The following is a 21422-nucleotide window of genomic DNA, read 5'->3' as shown; positions in this document are numbered from 1 at the left end:
ATATAGAAAAATTAATATTGAATGAATTTGAAAAGTAATGTTCGAACGACTTAAATTATGCCGTTTTTATAATATATCAAGTTTTCAACTTGATAATATTATTTAATTTTTATATGCCAACAATACAGTTAAATGTGAAGCCTTCTTTTTAAGAGCTAGATTGTTGCTCCTCCTTTTTATTCCCGCATACTTATCAAGAAATTGTTATTAAATGAAAATAATATTTGTAGAAACTATATAAAATTCCAGCAACGTATGCCTTCCTTAGGATAACGAGTAAATCATTGTGTACGCCTACACTTAATAATAGGTAGTAGTTATTTGTGATGGACATAATAGTTGCTGAAAGATATTTAATTGATGTATATAAATCGTGTACATATAACCTTTGGTTACGGAAGAATTCAAAACAATAATATAGAATCTTCGAAGAGTTTAAAGAGAGATCACAAATCATAATAAATAACACACACAAAAAAAAAAGATATTCTAATATTATAGGAAAAATAAGAAAATTTCACAGCTTGCAAATGTGACGTTGAAAAGAAAAGAAATGACATCTTTTTTCCAATGTCTCACCATCCATCACTTTATTATACAACACCCAGAATAATGTGAAGAGTGAAACCGAAATTAGGAATGGCAAGCGGTGCGGGTGTTTGACTCAAAAGATATTGGAACCTTTTTGAATAAATTAATTAAAGATAATAAAGGGGTAAATTTTAGCTAAGTATAATAAACTCTAGAACAACAGGTATACAAGATGAACACAATGGGTAATATTTCTTGATCTTCTGAAAGTGAGTGATCGGATGTTAAAAATGCTAATCTTTTCTGTAGAAAAGTATTACAATCAATGTTCTTAGCCAAATCAGCCCTCAAAAGCCCCTTTAACAAGATTTTTCTCCCACTATATATAAGGGACAATCCTCTTCTGAACCCTAAAAGACATATCATAGAGAATATTCGCGAGTATATTCCTAGTGCCCCCGGTTGGGCCTACACTACTGTAAAAGTCATACGTCCTCTGTTCGCTGTCTATCGTCCTCCGTAGGACGTCGAGCTACGAAGATCTCGTCTTCTGTCATATTTTTCACTAGCCGTGGTCGTCCAAATTTGGATCCATACAGTTAGTCCCTCCGCTTGTCGAGGTCGCAACTTGGTGCGTCCTTGATAAGCGGACATCGCCCACTCCTATGGAGAAATTTGGTTTCACGAAGCGTTATGGCTTGGCCAACAATGGGAGGTTAGCGTGCTCAACAAGACCCTGGGTGGTGTATCTTATCGGGAAATGACATCATTCCGCATGCATCATCATTATGTGTGTTTTCGAGACAGGGGCTGACGGCTCGTCGCTTCGATTTCGGTGCCATTCTGCAACCTTCCGCTTCGGTTCTGGCGCTACCCAATCCTATAGATAGGTGGAGGGTTTGTTTTTTCAAAAACTCTTGGCCATTTCGTCTCTGGTTATTCTTTCTCATCTCCCCCGTGTTTGCTCCAACGATTTCTCTGCTTCCTCTTCTCCCATTCTTCACTCTTAGCTTTCTCTGTTATTCCAACACATTTTTCGCCGAAGAGATGCCTAGAACACATCGATCTCGTGAGGGGGTTTCTGACGCCACTCCGTTGTCCGTGGCGCTCCCTTCTGGCGATGAGGGCATAACGGTGGAGGAGGGGGACAACTTTCCCACCAGGAGGAGTTGCTGCCGAGACACCCTATGTCTCGAAGCGACTTCCTTAAGGATCCTCCTCTTACTCCTATGCCTGTGTTCTCTAAAACTGAGCAAGTTCATATCGATGCTCTTCGTGCAAAATATAACATTCCCGCTCATGTTGATATGGTTCCAGCGCAAAGGGACTTCGTGGAAGTTCATAGGCCTGTCTTTTTGTTTTAAATTTTTCTTGTTGTGCCAGACCCTTATCATGGAGATTGAGCGCGAGCGCCGGGAAAGGAAGAGGACGGCCATCTACGGGAAGATGTCTTCTAAATATCAAGAATATCGCACCAAGCATCGTGAGATGGCCGACATATACAATCAGGACCCTGACTTCCAACTGTTCCGCGAAGGGCTCAAACAGGGGAGGATCAATTGGCGCGCAAGGTCGAGGAGTTAAGGGAGCGAGACGAAGACCTTATGAAGGTCGTCGCTCGCAACAGTGAACTCGAGGCGTCCCTTAAGGCGAAGGAAGATGAGCTCGAGTTAAGTAGAGGGGTGATGGACGAGAACGCCGACCTACAAGCAAAGATGGCCAGTTTGACTGCCGAATTGGGCATGAAGACGGTGGAGATCAATGAGCTCAAGGGTGAGTTGAGTGTGAGTGCCGACAGACTGGCGACTGTTATTTTTGAAGCAGCGGTTTTGGAAGATGCCCTCTGTGTCTGTAGGTCGGAGCGGACCAAGGAAAAGGAGGCATCCGAGCTTAAGGTAGCGGGGCTTGAGGGGCGTGTTGAGGAGTTGGAGGCGGAGCTATCTGCGTTGGCCGGACAAGTGGCATCACTGAGAACGGAGGACACGCGTCGACACTCGCAACCTTCTACGTCTCGTGCTTCGGCCGATCCTGTCGTGCCTCGTTGTTTATATGAGTTGTGGGTCCATGCTGAGGCTCAACTTGATGTGTACAAGGCTCTTCATGCTGACGGGAGGGAATCTGAAGTAGAACTTCAGGATATGCGTGCCAAAGCTTGCGCAGCTCGTGAGGCATGTGGATACGACCCTCTCACGCCTGACGGGGATGATATCAACTCTGACGATGCGAACCGTCTTGCCTCTGACTCTTGATACGAAGATGTGTATGCTACCGGGGATGATGTGTGATTTTTGGTTTGTACTTACTTTTGCTTCAGGATTTTTGTAACGGCGTCTTTGAGCCCATTGTAAAGATAGGTGCTAGTGATATTTTGTTGTAATGAAAAAATTGTTTTGTCGATTCGGTGGTAATCTTTGTAATACTTACGATATCCCGGGTGTTTATCGGATTGTTAAGCTGATTTTGCTTTAAGTGAGGTGGTACCCTCTTCTTTGGCGATGGCCTTAGCCTTTGGGATGTTACATTCGAGCTGGTGTCGAAGTAGTATCCCGTCGTGGTTCGAGTGATGTCGAATTCATATCTTTGATGATGGATTTAGCCATTGGGATGTTACTTTCGAGCTAGCGTCGAAGTAGTATCCCGTCATAGTTCGAGCGAAGTCGAATTCATATCTTTGATGATGGTCTTAGCCATTAGGATGTTACTTTCGAGCTGGCGTCGAAGTAGTATCCCGTCGTAGTTCGAGCGAAGTAGAACTCGTATCTTTGTCGATGGCCTTAGCCATTGGGATTTTACTTTCGAGCTGGCGTCGAAGTAGTATCCCGTCGTAGTTCGAGTGAAGTCGAACTCGTATCTTTGTCGATGGCCTTAGCCATTGGGATGTTACTTTCGAGCTGGCGTCGAAGTAGTATCCCGTCGTAGTTTGAGTGAAGTCGAACTTGTCTCTTTGATGATGGCCTTAGCCATTGAGATGTTACTTTCGAGCTAGCGTCGAAGTAGTATCCCGTTGTAGTTCAAGTGAAGTCGAACTCGTATCTTTGTCGATGGCCTTAGCCATTGGGATGTTACTTTCGAGCTGGCGTCGAAGTAGTATCCCGTCGTAGTTCGAGTGAAGTCGAACTCGTATCTTTGTCGATGGCCTTAGCCATTGGGATGTTACTTTCGAGGTGGCGTAGAAGTAGTATCCCATCGTGAGGATGGCGCTCTATTTTATTTGTTGGAGTATCGTGGATGCTAGTTTCATTCATACATTGGAGATTTGATTATATTCCCGTAGGAAATACGTGTTGACTTTGTACATACAATTGGAGATTTGACTATATTCCTATAGGAAATACGTGTTGACTCTGTACATACAATTGGAGATTTGGCTATCTATACCCAGTCCCTTCATTACTCGGCCTGGAGATTACATCAACGGGCGGGGTAATGAACGACACTACGGACCTCTAGACGTCTCCCTTGCCACCTCATTAAAAACCTCACCGAGAAAACCCGATTGGGACAAAACCCGGGTGAGGGAAAAAGAGTACGACTTAGGCGGCGTCTCTTTTCAGAAGTGAAAGTATTTGAGATGGGCGACATTCCAATTGTTTTGGAGTAGTTTCCCTTCCATTGTCTCTAACTGGAATGCTCCTTTGTTTGCTGCCGCCGTGATTTTGTACGACCCGTCCCAGTTTGTTCCCAGTTTTCCCTCATTAGGGTCTTTTGCTGCTTGTGTTTTGGCTTTGAGAACATAGTCTCCGACCTTGAGTGGTCGTACTTTGGCCTTCTTGTTATAGTACCTCTCTGCTTGTTGCTTTTGGGCTATCATTCTTACGTGAGCCATATCCCTTCGCTCTTCAACTTCATCCAGGTCTTGTAACCTACTTTCGTCATTACTTGGTCCGCTCTCGTTGGAGTATCTCAGGCTAGGTTCTCCGACTTCGACGGGTATAACTGCGTCAGTCCCGTAGACTAATGAATATGGCGTCTCGCCTGTGCTAGTTTTGGCGTGGTGCTGTATGCCCATAGTACTTCTGGCAGCAGTTCAGGCCATAGCCCCTTGGCGTCATCGAGCTTCTTTTTCAATATATTAAATATCGTTTTATTGGAGGATTCGGCTTGGCCGTTGCCGGTGGGATGGCATGGTGTGGAGAGTATCCGCTTGATGTGCCATTTTTCAAAAAACTCGGTTGTTTTCTTTTCGACGAACTGAGGTTCGTTGTCACAGCTGATTTCTTTGGGAATGCCGAAGCGGCATATTATATTTTTCCATATGAACGCAATCACTTCTTGCTCACGTATTTGAGTGTATGCACCTGCTTCCACCCATTTAGAAAAATAGTCAGTTAAAACCAAAAGGAAGCGTACCTTACCTCGCCCTGCTGGGAGGGGTCCGACAATATCCATCTCCCACTTTATTAATGGCCATGGCGAAGTGACGGAATGCAGGAGTTCTCCTGCTTGGTGTACATAGGATTTCCCGTATGATCGCCGCAGTGCCCCTCGTGTACTTCTTCTAGCACCCGCCTTGTTTGATTTGGCCCAAGACATTTGGCCAGGGGGTCGCCGAACGTCCTTTTGTAAAGATTATAGTTTATGAGGCTGTATCTGGCCGCCTGTATTCGGAGCTTTTTGGCTTCTTTCTTATCTTATGGGAGCGTTCTTTCCTGCAAATATGTTACGATACGGTTGCGCCGGTCCCAAGTTAGGTTTATAGAGTGTACCTCGACCTGGTCTATCGAGGAATATCTGGTCAGCAGTTTTTTTTGTAGTCTCTGTTCTTTGATTTGGAAAGTCCCAGTGACTTGATTCACCACGAGTTGGGAGTCGCAATGGAGATTTCCTCGGCCTCATTGTTAGTCATTTCGGAGCACCGTATGGATTGGCAAATCACTTCGCCCGTAGGGACTTCGAGGACGAGTCCCAGTCCCGATCCCGATGCATTCGATGCGCCATTAGTGTAGAGGACGCTCTACTTCAGGCAGTATTTCTGCGCTAAAGTCGGCGACGAAATCGGTGAGCACTTGCGACTTTATAGCAGTTTGCGGTTGATATGTTATATCGTGCTCGCTTAATTCTATGGCCCACTTGGCCAACCTAATAGTTCGGGTTTGTGTAGGATGCCCCTGAGGGGGAAGGTCGTCACCACCTTTATGGGGTGACATTGAAAATATGGTCTTGATATAATAAATTGGAGACTACGTACCTTTGTTTTTGCGGACCAACACTGCACTTACCGCGACTTTGGCGACTGCTAGGTACACCAGGAGGCATTCGCCAAGTAGTGGCGGCGAGGATTCTTAAGGGGCATTCTGAATTCCACTGTAGTCTGTGATCCTTTCTCAGTATACATTGAAAAATCTATGGCACCTGTCTGATGATCGTGAGATGAACCTCGATAGGGCGGCTATTCGTCCTGTCAATTTCTGTACCTGCTTTTTGCTGGTTAATGTCTCCGGTATTTCTTCGATGGCCTTGATCTGATCCGGGTTGACCTCGATACCCCTTTGCGACACCAAAAAACCGAGGAACTTACCTGAGGTTACGCCAAAAGTGCATTTATCGGGATTGAGTTTCATTCCGTATCGCCTATATATTTCGAAGGCTTCCTTCAGATGACCAATGTGATCCTCCTTCCTTTTCAATTTCACTAGCATGTCGTCGATGTAGACCTCCATAGTCTTTCCGAGTTGTTCTTTGAACATTTGGTGACTAATCTTTGGTACGTTGCCCCTGCGTTCTTGAGTCCGAACGGCATGACTCTGTAGCAGTATGTTCCCTGGTGAGTGATAAAAGTGGTCTTTTCTTAGTCTTCTTCTGCTATTAGAATTTGGTTGTAACCAGAATAGGCATCTAAGAAGCTTAATAGTTCGTGCCCCGCCGTTGCATCGATGAGCTGGTTGATGTGTGGTAACGGGAAGGAATCTTTTGGGCATGCTTTGTTCAGGTCGGTGAAGTCAACACACATCCGCCACTTCCCGTTTTTCTTTGTTACCATGACCACATTGGCGACCCACTGAGGATACTTTTATTCTCGGACGGAACCATTGGCGAGCAGCTTATCAACTTCTTCACTGACTGCGTTGTTGATTGCGGCATTGAGCTTTCTCCTTACTTGCCGCACAGGCGGGTAAAGAGGGTCGACATTCAGCCTGTGTGTGGCGATGTCCCTTGGGATTCCCGGCACATCTAAATGGGAAAAGGCAAACAAATCGGCATTGTTAGTTAATAACTCATGGAACTTACCTGGTTCTGAGAGGTTGTGCCCGATATAAGCTTTTGCTGTCGGTGTTGTCTAATTGAACGGGGTCGAGGTCTTCTACGGTTGCCTTGCAGGCTTCTACGACATCTTGGTCTTTGATGGTCTCTATTTGTATGTCGGGTTTAGTTCCCGATATGGCTGATTGCTATGCTTCCGCACTTGCCCCCTTTATTTGTTGGGTGTGTGTGCAATCTTGAGCGATTCGGTAGCATTCTTGGGCGGTGCGTTGCTCGCCCCGGATGCTGAATATTCCCCATAGGGTAGGAAATTTGATCACTTGATAGAAACTTGACGGGACGGCTTGCATGGCGTGTATCCATGGACGCCCTATGATAGCGTTGTAGGCTGTTTCCTGGTTCATGACTTGAAACGTCGTTTCCAGAGTGACTCATTCGGCCAGAACGGGTAGCACTATATCTCCTGAGGTTGGTTCCAGTGCATTATTAAAACCTGTTAGTGTTATGCAGCGCACTACTATCTTATCCTCGATTCTCATCTGTGTGAGGACTCGTGGGTGAATAATACACGCGCCGCTTCCGTCATCCACCATTATTCTTTTTACATTGGTATCCGCGATACGTAAAGTTATAACCAAAGCATCATAGTAAGGGAAAGGCAAACCGTTGGTATCTGACTTATCGAAGATGATACTATCTTCGAGGTCATCGTACCATTCGTGAGCGACCGTCCGCTTGAGTTTGTTTTTAGTAGTGAATTTCACATGGTTGATTACCGTATCATCGCCGCCGCCAATGATCATTTGTATGATACGAGCTGGTGAAGTGGTTTTGGGGGTCTTGGAGGTTGATCGCGCCCACGAGCGAAGTTAACCCGTCCCCGATCGCTCAGCAGTTCTTTCAGGTGTCCCTGGTTTAGCATTCTTACCACTTCCTGCCACAGACCTATGCAGTCTTCGGTCTTATGCCCTCTTTCCTGATGGAATTCACACAGAACGTTCGATCTCCGGGTGCTTGGATCTGACTTCATATTTTGCGGCCACTGCACCTTTGTGCCGAGCTTTTCTAGTGCATACACTATTTCTGAAGGAGAAACGCAAAAGTTATGAGCAGATAACAGTAGGGGCATACCTCTTTCGTTTCGGCGTGGCGTGGTGTGTCGAGGCGTGATGTCTGCGTGTCGTGGAGGAGGTGGGATGGATGTTCGGATGTAGGGCTGGTGCCTTTCTCGACTGAAACGGGATAGTTGGTCCCTTCGATCATCGTTGTGGCGATCTCTCCTTGTTTTGATTTGGACCGATGTTAGCCGTTGGATCGGACCGTTTAAGTCGTCCTCATCTGCCCTTACTTCAGCGCAATAGGCATTATGGATTTCTTCCCACGTGGTGGGAGGGTATTTCATGAGCCTACTTAGCAGTTTTTTGGTTGCTTTCGACCCGTTTCTATTTAACCCGTTTTGGAAGGCTGCTACCGCCATCCCCTATGATACGTTCGATAGGCTCATTCTTACCCTGTTGAATCGGGTTAGGAAATCCCGAAGTCCTTCGCCTGTCGTCTGCCTAACGGCGAAGATGTCATTTACCCTGGCTTCTGCCTTTTTCGCTCCTGCATGAGCGGTAATGAATTTATCTGCCATTTCTTCGAACATTGATATTGACCGTGCCAGTAGTTGGGAGTACCATGTTAGCGCTCCCCCTTTCAGGGTACCGAACTTTTTCAACAGCACCGATGGCACCTGTTCTTTCGACAGATCGTTGCCTTTTACTGCCGTGACGTAGTGGATTATGTGATCTTCCGGGTCCGTGGTGCCATCATATATTTTCAAGTATGGCGGTATTTTGAAGGTTTTTGGAATAGAGTGGGGGGCTGCCCCTTCACTATATGGTTGCTCGATGAATCGGCCGACGTCTCGTTTTGGTAGCAACTTCGGAGCGCCTGGTATTTTATGGACCCTTTCTTGATACTCCTTCATCTGATCACGGAGCGTTTTGTTCTCATTTTCCATTTCTTCCATTTTCTTTAAGATGGCTGCAAGTGCATCGTTACCTGCATCAATGACAGTATGAGTGTTACATGTGCGTGGAGTTTCTGGCTCATCGGCGACAGTTGCGGTGTCTACGTGTATGGTGCCTCCGATATCTCTTTGAACGGGTTTGTCGAGTATGTTGCTCAAGGTGTTTGTCAATCACTCTCCTAATAGCCTTTTCACAGCCGATGGTGCTTCTCCTGCTGCGGATGTTGAGGTTCCCCTCTCGCGCGAGACAATCACGCTTTCGTGGGGGGGGGGGGGTGAGATATCTCCCTCAGGTGTAGCGCTTGGCGTTGTGTTTTCGTTGTCTTCCCTACCGGCTTCGTTGATGGAATCCAGAAGGTTGTTCGTGAAACCTACTATTGCCTTTAATCTTGCTTCCCCCTTTCCTGCCATTGTTGGACTTTGCGAGGCTAAGAAGAGGTGATTATCCCTTTCAAGGATCTAGACGAAACTAAAATCTCAGCTAAAGAAATCCCCACAGACGGCGCCAAATTGTTTGACTCAAAAGATATTGGAACCTTTATGAATAAATCAATTAAAGATAATGAAGGGGTAAATCTTAGCTAAGTATAATAAACTCTAGAGCAAAAGGTATACAAGATGAACACAATGGGTAATATTTCTTGATCTTCTGAAAGTGAGCGATCGAATGTTAAAAATGCTAATCTTTTCTGTAGAAAAGTATTACAATCAATGTTCTTAGCCAAATCAGCCCTCAGAAGCCCCTTTAACAAGGTTTTTCTCCCACTATATATAAGGGACAATCCCCTTCTGAACCCTAAAAGACATATCATAGGGAATATTCGCAAGTATATTCCTAGTGCCCCCTGTTGGGCCTACACTACTGTAAAAGTCATACGTCCTCTGTTTGCTGTTTGTCGTCCTCCGCAGGACGTCGAGCTATGAAGATCTCGTCTTCTGTCGTATTTGTCACTAGCCGTGGTCGTCCAAATTTGGACACATACAGCGGGGGCGGTGCGAGTTCTATCTGAACCCGCGCAATTTAAACGCGCCGCGCCCCGGCCCGCGTAGGATTTAAATCCACATTCACCTGCCCCGCACTCCACTCGAGTTCACCCGCCCCGCCCCTCCCTGCAAATTTTTTTAATAAAAATTCTTTTTTTTTTCCAGAAAGCTAGACTTAAATCTGATTTTTTTAACAAAACAATTAATTATATCCAAGTTGTTCTCTCTCTCTTTCATATACTTAGTTTTTTTGAAGTAGCCTTTTTGCTTGTCACTGCTTTTCAGTGCACAAGAAAGGGATTACATCTCATTTATATATAATCTTATTTTCTTTATGTAGATTTCCAGAATAATACCAATGCCTCAGCTGTCAATTAACCAATGTTTAACAGTAACATATGTTTTAATTCGTGAAAAACAGATCACCAACCTGATCATTAGGACAATGCGGTAGCAATCAGTACACATAATTCTTAAACCCTTGAAAACTACAGAATTCAAGAAACTAAAATCTTGAAATTTAAGAGCCCCAAAGCATTCTAAGGACCTTATAAATGCACTAGAGTCAGATGTAGCTTTTGTGCAGAACTAATTGATTGAACTTAATATTTTAAACAAATATTAAATCTTAAATCTAACAATTTACAAAAAATACATTGAAAAAAAACCTAAAAGTTTGAACCTTAAATCCTAACTTTGGCTGAATATAGTTAGCAGTGGAAACGACACAAAGGGCAAGAAGCATTCTTGAACCCGCGTTATTTTTTAAATCCCCACCCGCAACCCATCCGCCCCGTGTTATTTTTTTTACATTTAAAAATTGCACCTGCCCGCAACTGCAAACTCTCAAACCCGCCCCGCCCCGCTAACGTTCAAATCCGCACCGCACCCGCACCGCCCCATTGCCATCCCTAAGTCCGAAACGTAAAATGTGGAGCCACGAATTGAAGTCACAAAAGAGATGTGATCTATTGCATGGTGGAACAGGGAAACAATAAAAATAAAAAATAAACCAAAAAATAAACACATAATCTATTGCAGAGTGAAGTGTGTATGTGAAGTGGAAAAACCACTGGCTCTTTTGGGAAAAACAGATTTTTTTTACAGAAATAAGAGAAATGTGGTACAGTATGCTTAGACAATTGACATGCACTTTTATAGAATGAAATAGAAATTGTTACTGCAAGATATTTTTACTATCGTGTAGAAGATGAAGAGCCAAAACTGAAATGTACTTATGAGTAATAATTAAGAAAATTTATAGCTTACATCTTGCTTTACTACCGTGGATGATGAAAAAAACTTAACTGAAATATGAAAATGAAACTGAACAATAATTAAGAAAATGTACGGCTGAGACGCAATATGAATGCCTACAGCTAGGGGTGTACATGGACCGGGTTGGTTCGGTTTTTATCAAAACCAAACCAAACCAACTATATCGGTTTGGATTGGTTCGGTTTTGTCGGGTTTTTCGGGTTTTCGGGTTTTTTTGTTACATGAATATTATTTCATCTTACTTTGTTAAAATTATAGATAAAGCTTTGATAAGTGAGTATATGTTTAGTAAATATTGAAATTGACAAACATATGACCTATTAAAATATTCTAATGGGAGAATTTTTTTAGTAACACATGATAGTTATTTTCTTAGTCGTCTAACAATAGTTGTTCGTTAATGTACGCTTTCAAGGTTAAAACATGAGAGGATCCCAAATATTTCTACATTTTCTAAAGAAAATTCAATATAAGATCTTAAAAATATAAATAAAATTTATATATTTATATGTCGGTTTGGTTCGGTTTTTTTTACTCAATACCAAACCAAGTCAAACCAAACCTAGTCGGGTTTTTTAATCGGTTTGATTTGATTTTTCGATTTGGTGCGGTTTTCCGGTTCGGTTTGAACACCCCTACCTACCGCCTAATTAGATTCATTGAATTGATTGTCTGGAGCATTAAAATACTACTTGATTCATTCAGTTAACTTCTAAAATAATTAAAAAATAATAATTAATTGAAGGTTCATTATATTTTTTTTCAAGGACATAATGGTAATTCGGATTTTAAAGGGTATTATTGTAAATTAACTTTAAAGATAGGAGCTTCCTATTCTTAATATAATATGATACATAGAGGGCGCCTTTTAATAATTTATATATGGCTAAACTTTCTCTATCCACTTGGGGACTTGGGGATCAAAACTTGGCAGCTGCATTTATTAATGTGTTTGCTTCACTTTATTGATTCTTACCATAATTTATACTTTTTACGCCCCTTAAAACATAATATATATATATATATATATATATATATATATATATATATATATATATATATATATATATGTATATATATATATATTTTACCACACAACACCTAATAATGATAGCCTTTCAAAAAGCATTGGGAATTAAGTTTGAAAATAAGTAATTAATGATAAGGGTAAAACAAGAAAAAAAGATTGTCTTTCTCTTGATTTAGTATAATGGACAAGTAAAAGTGAAAATGTATTTTTAGTATAGTGGATAAGTAAAAGTGAACAGAGGAATTACTTAATAGTCAACTGGTTTACTTTTTTTATTATGAATTTATCTTTTTTGAATTCAATTATAATTTATTACTTAATAGTCAATTTAATTAATTTTATTCTTTTCCAGGTCCCTCCCTTAAAATAGAAAGCCCCAAAGTGTAGCTTCTCTCTCGACAAGTAGAGAAATACAAACTCTCTTCCTCCCTTTAACAATCACTTTCGACGAAGCAGCAACATATGTCGATTTTGACAACGGCGACTAAGAGTTTGTACTAATTTGATGATAGCTATCATAATTGCTAAGTTTACAAAGAGTTGCACGCCCGAATTTTGTCGCTACTAATTGACATATGTAAAGACATTAGTGTTCCATCACGCTCAAATTCTGGATCCGCCTCTATTTCGAATCAAACAAGAACAAGTCTTGTCGCTACTAATTGTATGAGATTCTTGAAGTGGAAAGCAGCAAAATTAAAGGAGCAGACAAGTGTTTCTTACGACTAATTTCACTTGCATTGGTGAGTACATATTCCATATCTGTGGCTTTTTCTGCTTTTTATAATTACTAGACTTGTCCCTATATATCTTTCCTTCTATTTTTGGTATAACTTGAAGAAATAAACAAGAATTGGAATCCTTTATCAAAAGGAGAAAAAAAAAAGAAGAATATAAGGTGTTTAGTTAAAGATGATAACATTACTTGTTTGGAATAACTTTAGCTGGTCATGAATCACGATGGAGAAAATAAGTGATTTACTCCAATAGGAACTAGTCTTTCTATCAGAGGCGGATCTACCGTGCAACATGCACGGGATCGCGTTACACATTTTCACTTTCATTGCTGATATTCAGATGTACACAAATAGGTCGGTACGACCAACCGAGGGCATCGAGACGTTGATTTAGGTACTATCAAGAACATGAGATATAGACAACTACTTCCCTGAAGTTCAATTTCATCTTCTTTTACATGATTCTGTCAAGAACCAAACACAGTCATTAGTCATGTTTAACTTTCATAACATGAACTGAAGAGGAATTACACTTCAAAATGCTGTTAAGACAAAGTGAAGATCCTGAAAACTGTGTTTTGTACATAAGACTCCACAAAGAGAAAATGCTTACAGAAGACACAAATACCTCACACAAGACTAAATTACACAAACAAGAACAATCACGAGTCCTCCATAAATTACAGAACTCCATCATTACATTATGGCACAACCCTTCCTTTCCTCTTGTGGCTGTGCGGCAGTTTGCGGATATCTGTTTGAGTCCGATGGGTTGTAAGTGAATTCCGATGTATCGAGCCCATACTGCATTACAGTCGTTCAAGAACCAGGTCAGAAACATAATAGCCAATACTATCAAAAGGAAAAGAGGTTTCACCAGATACCCAAACTAGCAGTCGTACCCACACGATGCACGGTCAATATTAAAAAGTATTAATTTTTAAAAAGAAGAAACAAAATTAAAAAAAACAAAGAAATTATGAATTGACATTTTTTTATTTTTTGTAATTTTAGTTTATTGTTTTAAAATAATTTAAAAACTCCAACCTGAAACTACTCTCCAATTTGAATAGATAGTTTTTGTTTTCTATTATAAAATATTTTATGTTATTATTTTATAGATATTTAAAATTCAAAACAATAACCAATAACTAATTATTAACTACTTATGCCATGTGGCTTTTTTATAGGCTGTCACTTGGCTTAATGAGGGGGTTTTTTCCTTTCCTTTTAATAATATATATATAGATATTTTAAGTGAACTAGCAGGCACATAAACGACATAAAAACCATACGAATCTACTGCCACAAACCAACTGAAACCATATTCCCATATGCTGTCACAGGGAAGCTTTTACGAAAACTAAGAAAGAAATTCAAAGTAAAAATCCTCCCATTATCTAAAAAAGTCCTGGCTGATGCGGAAAAAAAAAAGGTCTTGCTGTATCGGATATTTTTTAAAAAGAAAAGAAAATGCATCTCCGCAAAGTTCCAGAAATGTCAAATAATAGAGCACCACAAACAAGCACCAATTATAAAAATCATCATGAGTGCAAAGTAACTAATAAGAGATTGTGTAGTTGGTAACAAGCATTGAGCAGTCAACCAAGACAGTTGAACATTATGATCCACATCAACATGCAAGAAAAGTGTTTCACGGAGAGCAAACCTTTTCCCTCATACGTGTACTCCATGCATCATTTCTACTTGGACGATTATCAAGGGTACCAGCAACAGGGACACCAGTTGCAGGATTTGGTGGCCTATTGTTGATCAGTGGCTGTCGGATTTGCTGTCTGGGACCACCTATGTACTCATCATCACTATCATAGTCTGCTGGTCTGTTCGCTGCCCTTACTACGAGGGCCAATAAGAATATAAGAGCCTGCAACTCATGTCAACAACCACAATTGAGAAATACTGGGAAAAAAAGACAAATTATTGAGATTCACATAGCTAATCCCAACTAGTTTGGGATTGACACTTAGTTATTATCCTGGGAGGAAAGGACAAAACAAACATTCAAGTTAAATATTCTCAGCTATATCTGCAAATCTTATACTGAATATGGTCAAGCCAGCAGTAAGCAATGACTTTCACTAGGTCCATGCCAACAACTCTAATGCACACTAAAAGGCCACAGCAGATATAACTGGTAGGGGACATATATTGCACCGACATAGATTACATTTAATGCATTTTGCAGACAAATTCAGTGAATGCATGAGCATATTTAGCAACATAACCACTCAAGCTATGGAGATAGGCATCTGAATAGGGTCAATAGCTAGTAAGAAATTCAAAGGATCATGGATAGACAACATAACGGAATTGAATGTGAAAGAACATGGTGCAGAGCGCAAACAACATTGATAACAGTTTCACATAAACTCCTGTATTTCACTCATAATCCAACACGGTATGATCCAACAGAGAGTTCTGTTCTTTTTTCCCCTTTTTTTTTCTTGGAAACAACAAACTATATATATTGTCCTTAACCTCACCTCCAAAATAACAGCCCCAAGGGCAACCCACTTGATAATCTTCCAGTGGTCCTCCAGAAATTCATAGATTGTATCAAAGTTGCCCGTTTTGTCACTTGGAATTTCCTGACAAAGACTTTCATCACTTTTATGACAACAAATGTATAGTGTGAAAGTGAACTCATGAACTAGAAAAACTCTTACCTCTCTCCAGCTTTTGTCAAAGAACATAAAACCAGCAGCACCAAGCTCTACCAAGATCAACAAGAAAAGCAGCACAGAGTACTGTCATAGTTAAGGTGCCAAACATGCTTCATAGAAGCCTGAGAAGAGAAATCAGATGAACACTCTAGTAACTCCGATATCCTAAAAATCAACAATGCCTGTCGGACATGAGGGTTGGGGGAGTACTGCAACACGGGCAAGAGGATAACGATAAACTGAAAAAGCAATTAATAGACATGTCGTCTAATCCATCTCCTCTGACATGTGACGAAGTTAGGATTAAGCCTAAAATGATCCAGAACTCATCCAAGTAAGTTCAAAATAAAAAGCTATAAAATCTGACTGAAAATGCTCCTATTGATCAAAATCATAAGTCTGCCCAACAACATAACTTCTAGCATTTCTAAATATTTGATGAAAGAATATATTTCATCAAAAAAGAATTAGGTCACATATAAGTGATCATGAAGACTAAACAAATGATAAGGATACACAACTCAGGCAGCATCCATTCCTTGTTGCCGCTCCAATGCAACCACAGCAAGATACAACAACAAGAACTGCTCCAATACCAATGAATAAGTATATGAACCTACAACATAACAAATAGATCAATTAGTTTTCCAGAGAACATGTACAAAGTTCAATCAACTGAACATTAGTGCATGAAATTCAACTTGGAAAAGCAGCAGAATACTAAATATGACTCATCCGTAACAAAACTTTATGAGAAGGAAAATTTTATTTTGAGAAGGCATCCGTAACAAAACTTTATCTCAAAGAAAGGTCATTGATTAGCAATAAAGGAACAATAGTCTTGTCATTTTATATTTTTTATAAATCATGTAGTCAAGTTCGAAGAATTCAAACCTACTCAAAGCTAAAGAGATAGAATGACAAAAAGGCTCTCATCTCTGTTTATACCATAATATGGACGCAAAGAAACAAGTGAGATAAAAGTTTTTTTTTTTAAATAAAGGTGGTGTTCGAGCCAACTAGCATGCACCTCGACTATTCCAGGTATTTGCTATCCCCACCACTAAGGTATCCACCAAGGTTTAGGCAAATGGGAAGATCTACTAGCATTTTTTTGTCTCTCCGGGAATTTAAAACCCTAGTGCCCAAGGTTTTCACCCACTTCATCAACCACATGGCCACACCCTTGGATGCCATATATAGTTTGTTTTCTTCACTTATATTTCCACATTTCTTTCCCTTCTATTCCCAGGAAACGCCCAGAATAATTCAACCTCTGTTCACCAGATATCAGTCAAATCCCCAACAAAACTATATCCCAAAAGAATAAGTCATTGATTAGCAATAAAAGGAAGAATGTCCTTTTCATTTTATATTTTCTAAAGATCAATGTAGATAAGTTCTGAGAATTCAAACCCACTTAAAACTAAAGACCATATTATGACGAAAAGGCTAGTCTATGTTTATAATTAAATAATGACGTAAACAAACAGGTGAAGAACATATATGGTTCGTTTCCTTCATTTATATTTCCACACTTCTTTCCTCCTACTCCTAGGGAACACTCAAATTAATTCAACCTTTGCATATACTTTCTTCAAGAAAAACAATGCAAGTTACAGTATAGCAAAAAGCTAAAATAAAAATTATTGCCTTTCAGTTCCAGAGGCAACCACCATTTGCTGCCAATGCAGCAAAGATGCAATACAAAAGGATTACAGCACAGCAGAATAATTCATAGCCCTTGATGACAGAAACATTTCTGGCCATCAATGATCCTCAAAGGGTCATGACCTGTTTTACATAAAAAAGTCCATACCCAAAACTCATAGAAGTATTGAATAAAATTATAACTAAAAATTGTTTCATTTGCTTTCTAGAAGTTTTAAATTACGACTTGTGAAGTTGGAGAAAATTTCCTCATTGCTACTAATCATACTCCCTCCGGTCCAAAATAAGTGATTTTTTGGATGTTTTCACATAGATTAAGAAATCCACCTTTTAGCATTAATTAGCAATAGAATTGACCATATTAACCTTTACTATCTCCCATAAACACTCCTAACACATATTCCAACACTATTTACTCCAAGGACAATGTAGGAAAAAAATAATTAATTCATTCTTGAAATCTGAAAAAATCACTTATTTTGGACCACAAGAAAAAGGCCAAAAAATCACTTATTTTGGACCGGAGGGAGTAAATTTTAGTAGAATAAGCTTCAAAATCTCCAAAAAGAAAATTACAGTACACAGAATTGGGAATTCAATGCATGACTTCTTGAATGTAGTTTGGTTTTATTGAATGTAGTACAATAGGGGCATCCTACTTCCTGGGGAAAAAGTGTCTCAATCACTTCCACAGAATGTACTTTACATTCTCTCCATAGATAAAGCATTAAAATTTCAGCCCACTCCCCGGCTAACAGCACCCCTGAAAATTGAAAGATGGAAAAAGGAGGATGAAACTAAAAATGAAGTCATACATTCTGGATGACGGTTATTCCTAACATGAAGAGTAGAGTTTGAAGTTTATCAAGGGATGGATATAAAGCCTTCCAACACAGTCAAAACTAACAATGGAGATACATGAAGTTTGCAGTTAATCCATGTCCTCGTGTGAATACCCCAAATCAATTATATGTTAGAGATGTTGAACGCGAGATGTTAACCACGTGAACATGAGAAGCACAGAAGCAGAGGAAATCTGTTTACACTTTACATCAGGTAGAAAAAGGGCTATCATCAAATTGGGGTGAAGAGAGTGCGGGAGGGTTTGGTGAGATTCAGACCATGATTTAAGTAATGGTTAGGAGTGACATGAAAAGAGATGGTGAAATACACAATCCCTGGTAAGGGAAATGCAGGAGGGACCATTATTCTTTGGGATGAAAGAAAGATGGAAATGGTTGGATGATAAGGAGTTTACTCCATTGCATCATGATCCAAGAGCATAGGAAGCAACATGGAGTGAGGTTAGGGAAGACATACAGGCCAGTGGGTGAGGGATCAAAGAGACAGTTGTAGGATTAACTCCGTGCTTTTATCAGGTAGGGGACTACTTTGAGTGATTTGAAGAGATTTTAACTCAATAAGGTTCCAAGGGTGAAGATTGGGCGTGCTCCTTTCTCTGGAGAAATGGAGGAGACTTTGGAGCTTTTTATTGATAACCATCAATCCCTAGCATCTACCGCATATGAGAAAATGACATTGGACATAAATCAAAAGCCTTAGCCTAAACTTGCTTCAGATCATTTGCCTATTCTTTTAGACACCACAGCAACAACAACGACGACGACGACGACCCAGTGAAATCCCACTAGTGGATCTGGGGAGGGTAGTGTGTACGCAGACCTTACCCCTACCCCGAGGGGTAGAGAGGTTGTTTCCAATAGACCCTCGGCTCAAGAAGACAAAAAGAGACAATATAGCAATACCATCAATAAAAACCATAGAAAGAAGTAACAGCATCACAAGAACATAGATGAAAAGCAAAACAATAACCAATAGATAAAGCCCTGCACTAAGAGAATGTGATTGAAAGCAAAAAGTCTTGGCCAAGGCAGAGATAAAGGTGGAATTGCCAAGTTCAAGGGAATCTGTAATTCAGCCTTGTAAAGAAACTAAGAAATTTGAAAGGGGTCCTTAGCCAATAGAATATAGAAGTATTTGGAAGGATAGAAAAGTCGAGATGTCAGATCTGATGAACAAGTTGGGGAATAGAAAGAGAACGGAGGGGGAGTTGGAACTAGATGATGGCTAAAAATGAGGAAATATGAAATGGATAAGAGCTACGTATAATTGAGGAAAGAGTGAAGGGATCTCCTATCTCCCATACTATTTATTTTGGTCATGGAAGCATAAAGAAATAAGCAAGATGATGGATGGAGCTGTCATGACCACAAAAAGGGAGTTAGTAACACGAGTACCTGTTGTTGGTTGAAGTGCAAACTTTGTGAAAGGCACTTTTGCTGTACTTTTGACGAAGAAAGACAAAAAGGAAGTACTAAGCACTTCAACTCCAACGTGGAGAACAAATCCCTTTGATGTACAAAGAGTGGGAAGAAGTAAACCCAGTGTTGAGAACTTGAGATCAACTAGTTTGTTACTTCTCATGAAACTAAGTGAAAAAGACAGAGAGATCATTAGACGCAAGTAAATCCTTAGAAAATCGAGTAATGTTTCCCAAACCCAGTTCACGTTTATTCTGTGTAAATGAACAATGTCTCCCATGTGGAAGAGACTATCTTCTCAATTTCCCTAATGAGAGAAGCAGCAGACTATACCTTTTAACTCTCTAAAACTTTTTGCCCTTATCTTTTTTCAAGTGTGACATCCCTCTAAAAACCAATGAAAAACTGGCATATGCGACATTACTAACTAGCAAATACAGCTTCCAGTAGAAGTAATCACACCATTGCAATCATCTTGAATTCAGCTTCAAGGCTTAGCACGAAACAATCAAAATAAGAATTATGGGGAAAAGGGTATTCATACCAAGCTTTTGGAAGTTTATCAAAGATGTTGTCAGCCAACGATACAGCCATCAGCATTGGACGACCGAACTCTATCACTTCAGCACTACTTGTAGGTGCAACCGGGTAATCATCCCCAGAGGACGAATGATTTTTGTACTCAACAAAGAGGTAAATACCATACCCCACCATTGCCAAACCAACAAGGGTCAACAAGAAGTTCAAGAGCTTCAACAAGCACTCCCAGAACCCTTTACACGCCATTCTCTACACTTCCTTCACAAACCCTTTAAATATAACAACAGCTCCTTTTAAATTTTCAGCTAATTCATCAAATTCCCTAAAAATACCAACATACACAAAACCCACTCATCAATACTTCAGAATTATCCAAAACACACAAAAATCCGAACTTTTTCACACACACAAATAAAAAAAAGATTGTCTAACACCAATACATATGTACATAATCATATCCAATAAATACCCATTTGATTAAAAAGAATAAAGCAGCTTTATATAGATGCATCAAAGCAAAAGGGATATGATAAACATGAAATTCTGCTTATGGATGGATCTGTTATGGGAAAACAATTAAAGGGGTGAAAATTCATAAGAAATTTAAAGTCTTGGAGCAAGAATCTTGAGATATAATTACAAATTAACAAGATTTGGGATTATCAATTGAGCTTATACAAAATTAGAAATTGGGATAAATGGGTTGGAAAAATACTTACAAGAAAAGCAGAATAGCGGCAAGATTTGAGATGGGAAGACTGGAAGGTTGTAAGAGAAAGAGAGGGTTGAAGAGAAAAAGGAAAAAAAATGGCCAAAAGGTTAGCTGGCTGTCTGGTACCTTTTCCGTTATCGCTAAAGTGGTTTATGATATGTGCACTCTTATTTTTGCTAAGTACAAACTCATTCAATTTCTATTTATGTGATGTGATAGAATTTCCTTATTAAAAGAATAATGTCGTTCTATATTTAAAAATAATTTATATTCAAATTTTATATATTATATATTTCTAACGAGGTATATATAGACACATGAGTATTATAACTTATCTTGTATTATAAATTTTAAAATATTTTTAAAATTTTAAATATAATTAAAGTGCATCACATAAAACGAGTCATTGAAATAATATTTTGGTTTTTGATTTGCTCTTTTCTTTTTTTTTTTCTTTTCTTTTTTGTGGTTGGAGATGGGTTTCTTATGGACATTAAAATTCATATGTAATATCTTCATTCTTTTTGGTATTCTACGTTATTAACAATCAAATGTATACAAAAGTTCTTTTTTATTTTTAAACTATTAAAATTAGGTTATTAATGATATTTCCTTTTCTTCTAATTTATATGATTTACGTAAAACTTATTATTGTTCAAAGCTTGTTATTTTCTTGTAAGGTTATGAGTGTGTTATATAAACAACGTTACAAGAAAGTAAATATGATAAGAAAGGCAATACTAACATATATTAGTCAA

At 39.6% G+C, this 21422-nt stretch overlaps 1 protein-coding gene across 2 annotated transcripts; it reads right to left on the bottom strand.

The window, feature by feature from the left end:
* Window positions 13192-20834, bottom strand: LOC109231359 (tobamovirus multiplication protein 2A). 2 transcript variants are annotated; one of them, XM_019397000.1, is made up of 7 exons: window positions 20672-20834; window positions 19957-20221; window positions 15976-16075; window positions 15463-15543; window positions 15280-15384; window positions 14445-14660; window positions 13192-13579 (listed from the first exon to the last, which is right to left on the bottom strand). In XM_019397000.1, exons 2-7 carry the CDS (start codon window positions 20196-20198, stop codon window positions 13472-13474), a joined length of 852 nt encoding a protein of 283 aa, XP_019252545.1. In that variant the 5' UTR covers window positions 20199-20221; window positions 20672-20834; the 3' UTR covers window positions 13192-13471. The 2 variants fall into 2 exon arrangements, with proteins under 2 accessions (XP_019252545.1, XP_019252544.1); XM_019396999.1 differs by having other exon boundaries at window positions 19957-20274; window positions 20672-20833.

This window comes from Nicotiana attenuata, chromosome 8 (assembly GCF_001879085.1).
Source record: "Nicotiana attenuata strain UT chromosome 8, NIATTr2, whole genome shotgun sequence".
Taxonomy (NCBI): domain Eukaryota; kingdom Viridiplantae; phylum Streptophyta; class Magnoliopsida; order Solanales; family Solanaceae; genus Nicotiana; species Nicotiana attenuata.
Note: the sequence above shows the minus strand (reverse complement) of the source record. Positions and strands in the feature narration are given on the sequence as shown.

Bases quoted from the DNA above. Each gene is read 5' to 3' on its own strand.
- LOC109231359 (XM_019397000.1), bottom strand. From the start codon at position 20,198: ATGGCGTGTAAAGGGTTCTGGGAGTGCTTGTTGAAGCTCTTGAACTTC. The intron at 16,076-19,956 runs GTATGAATACCC...GTTATGTTGTAG, and splicing joins GATAAACTTCCAAAAGCTTG to GTTCATATACTTATTCATTG. The intron at 13,580-14,444 runs GTTTGCTCTCCG...ACTGTAATGCAG, and splicing joins GTACACGTATGAGGGAAAAG to TATGGGCTCGATACATCGGA.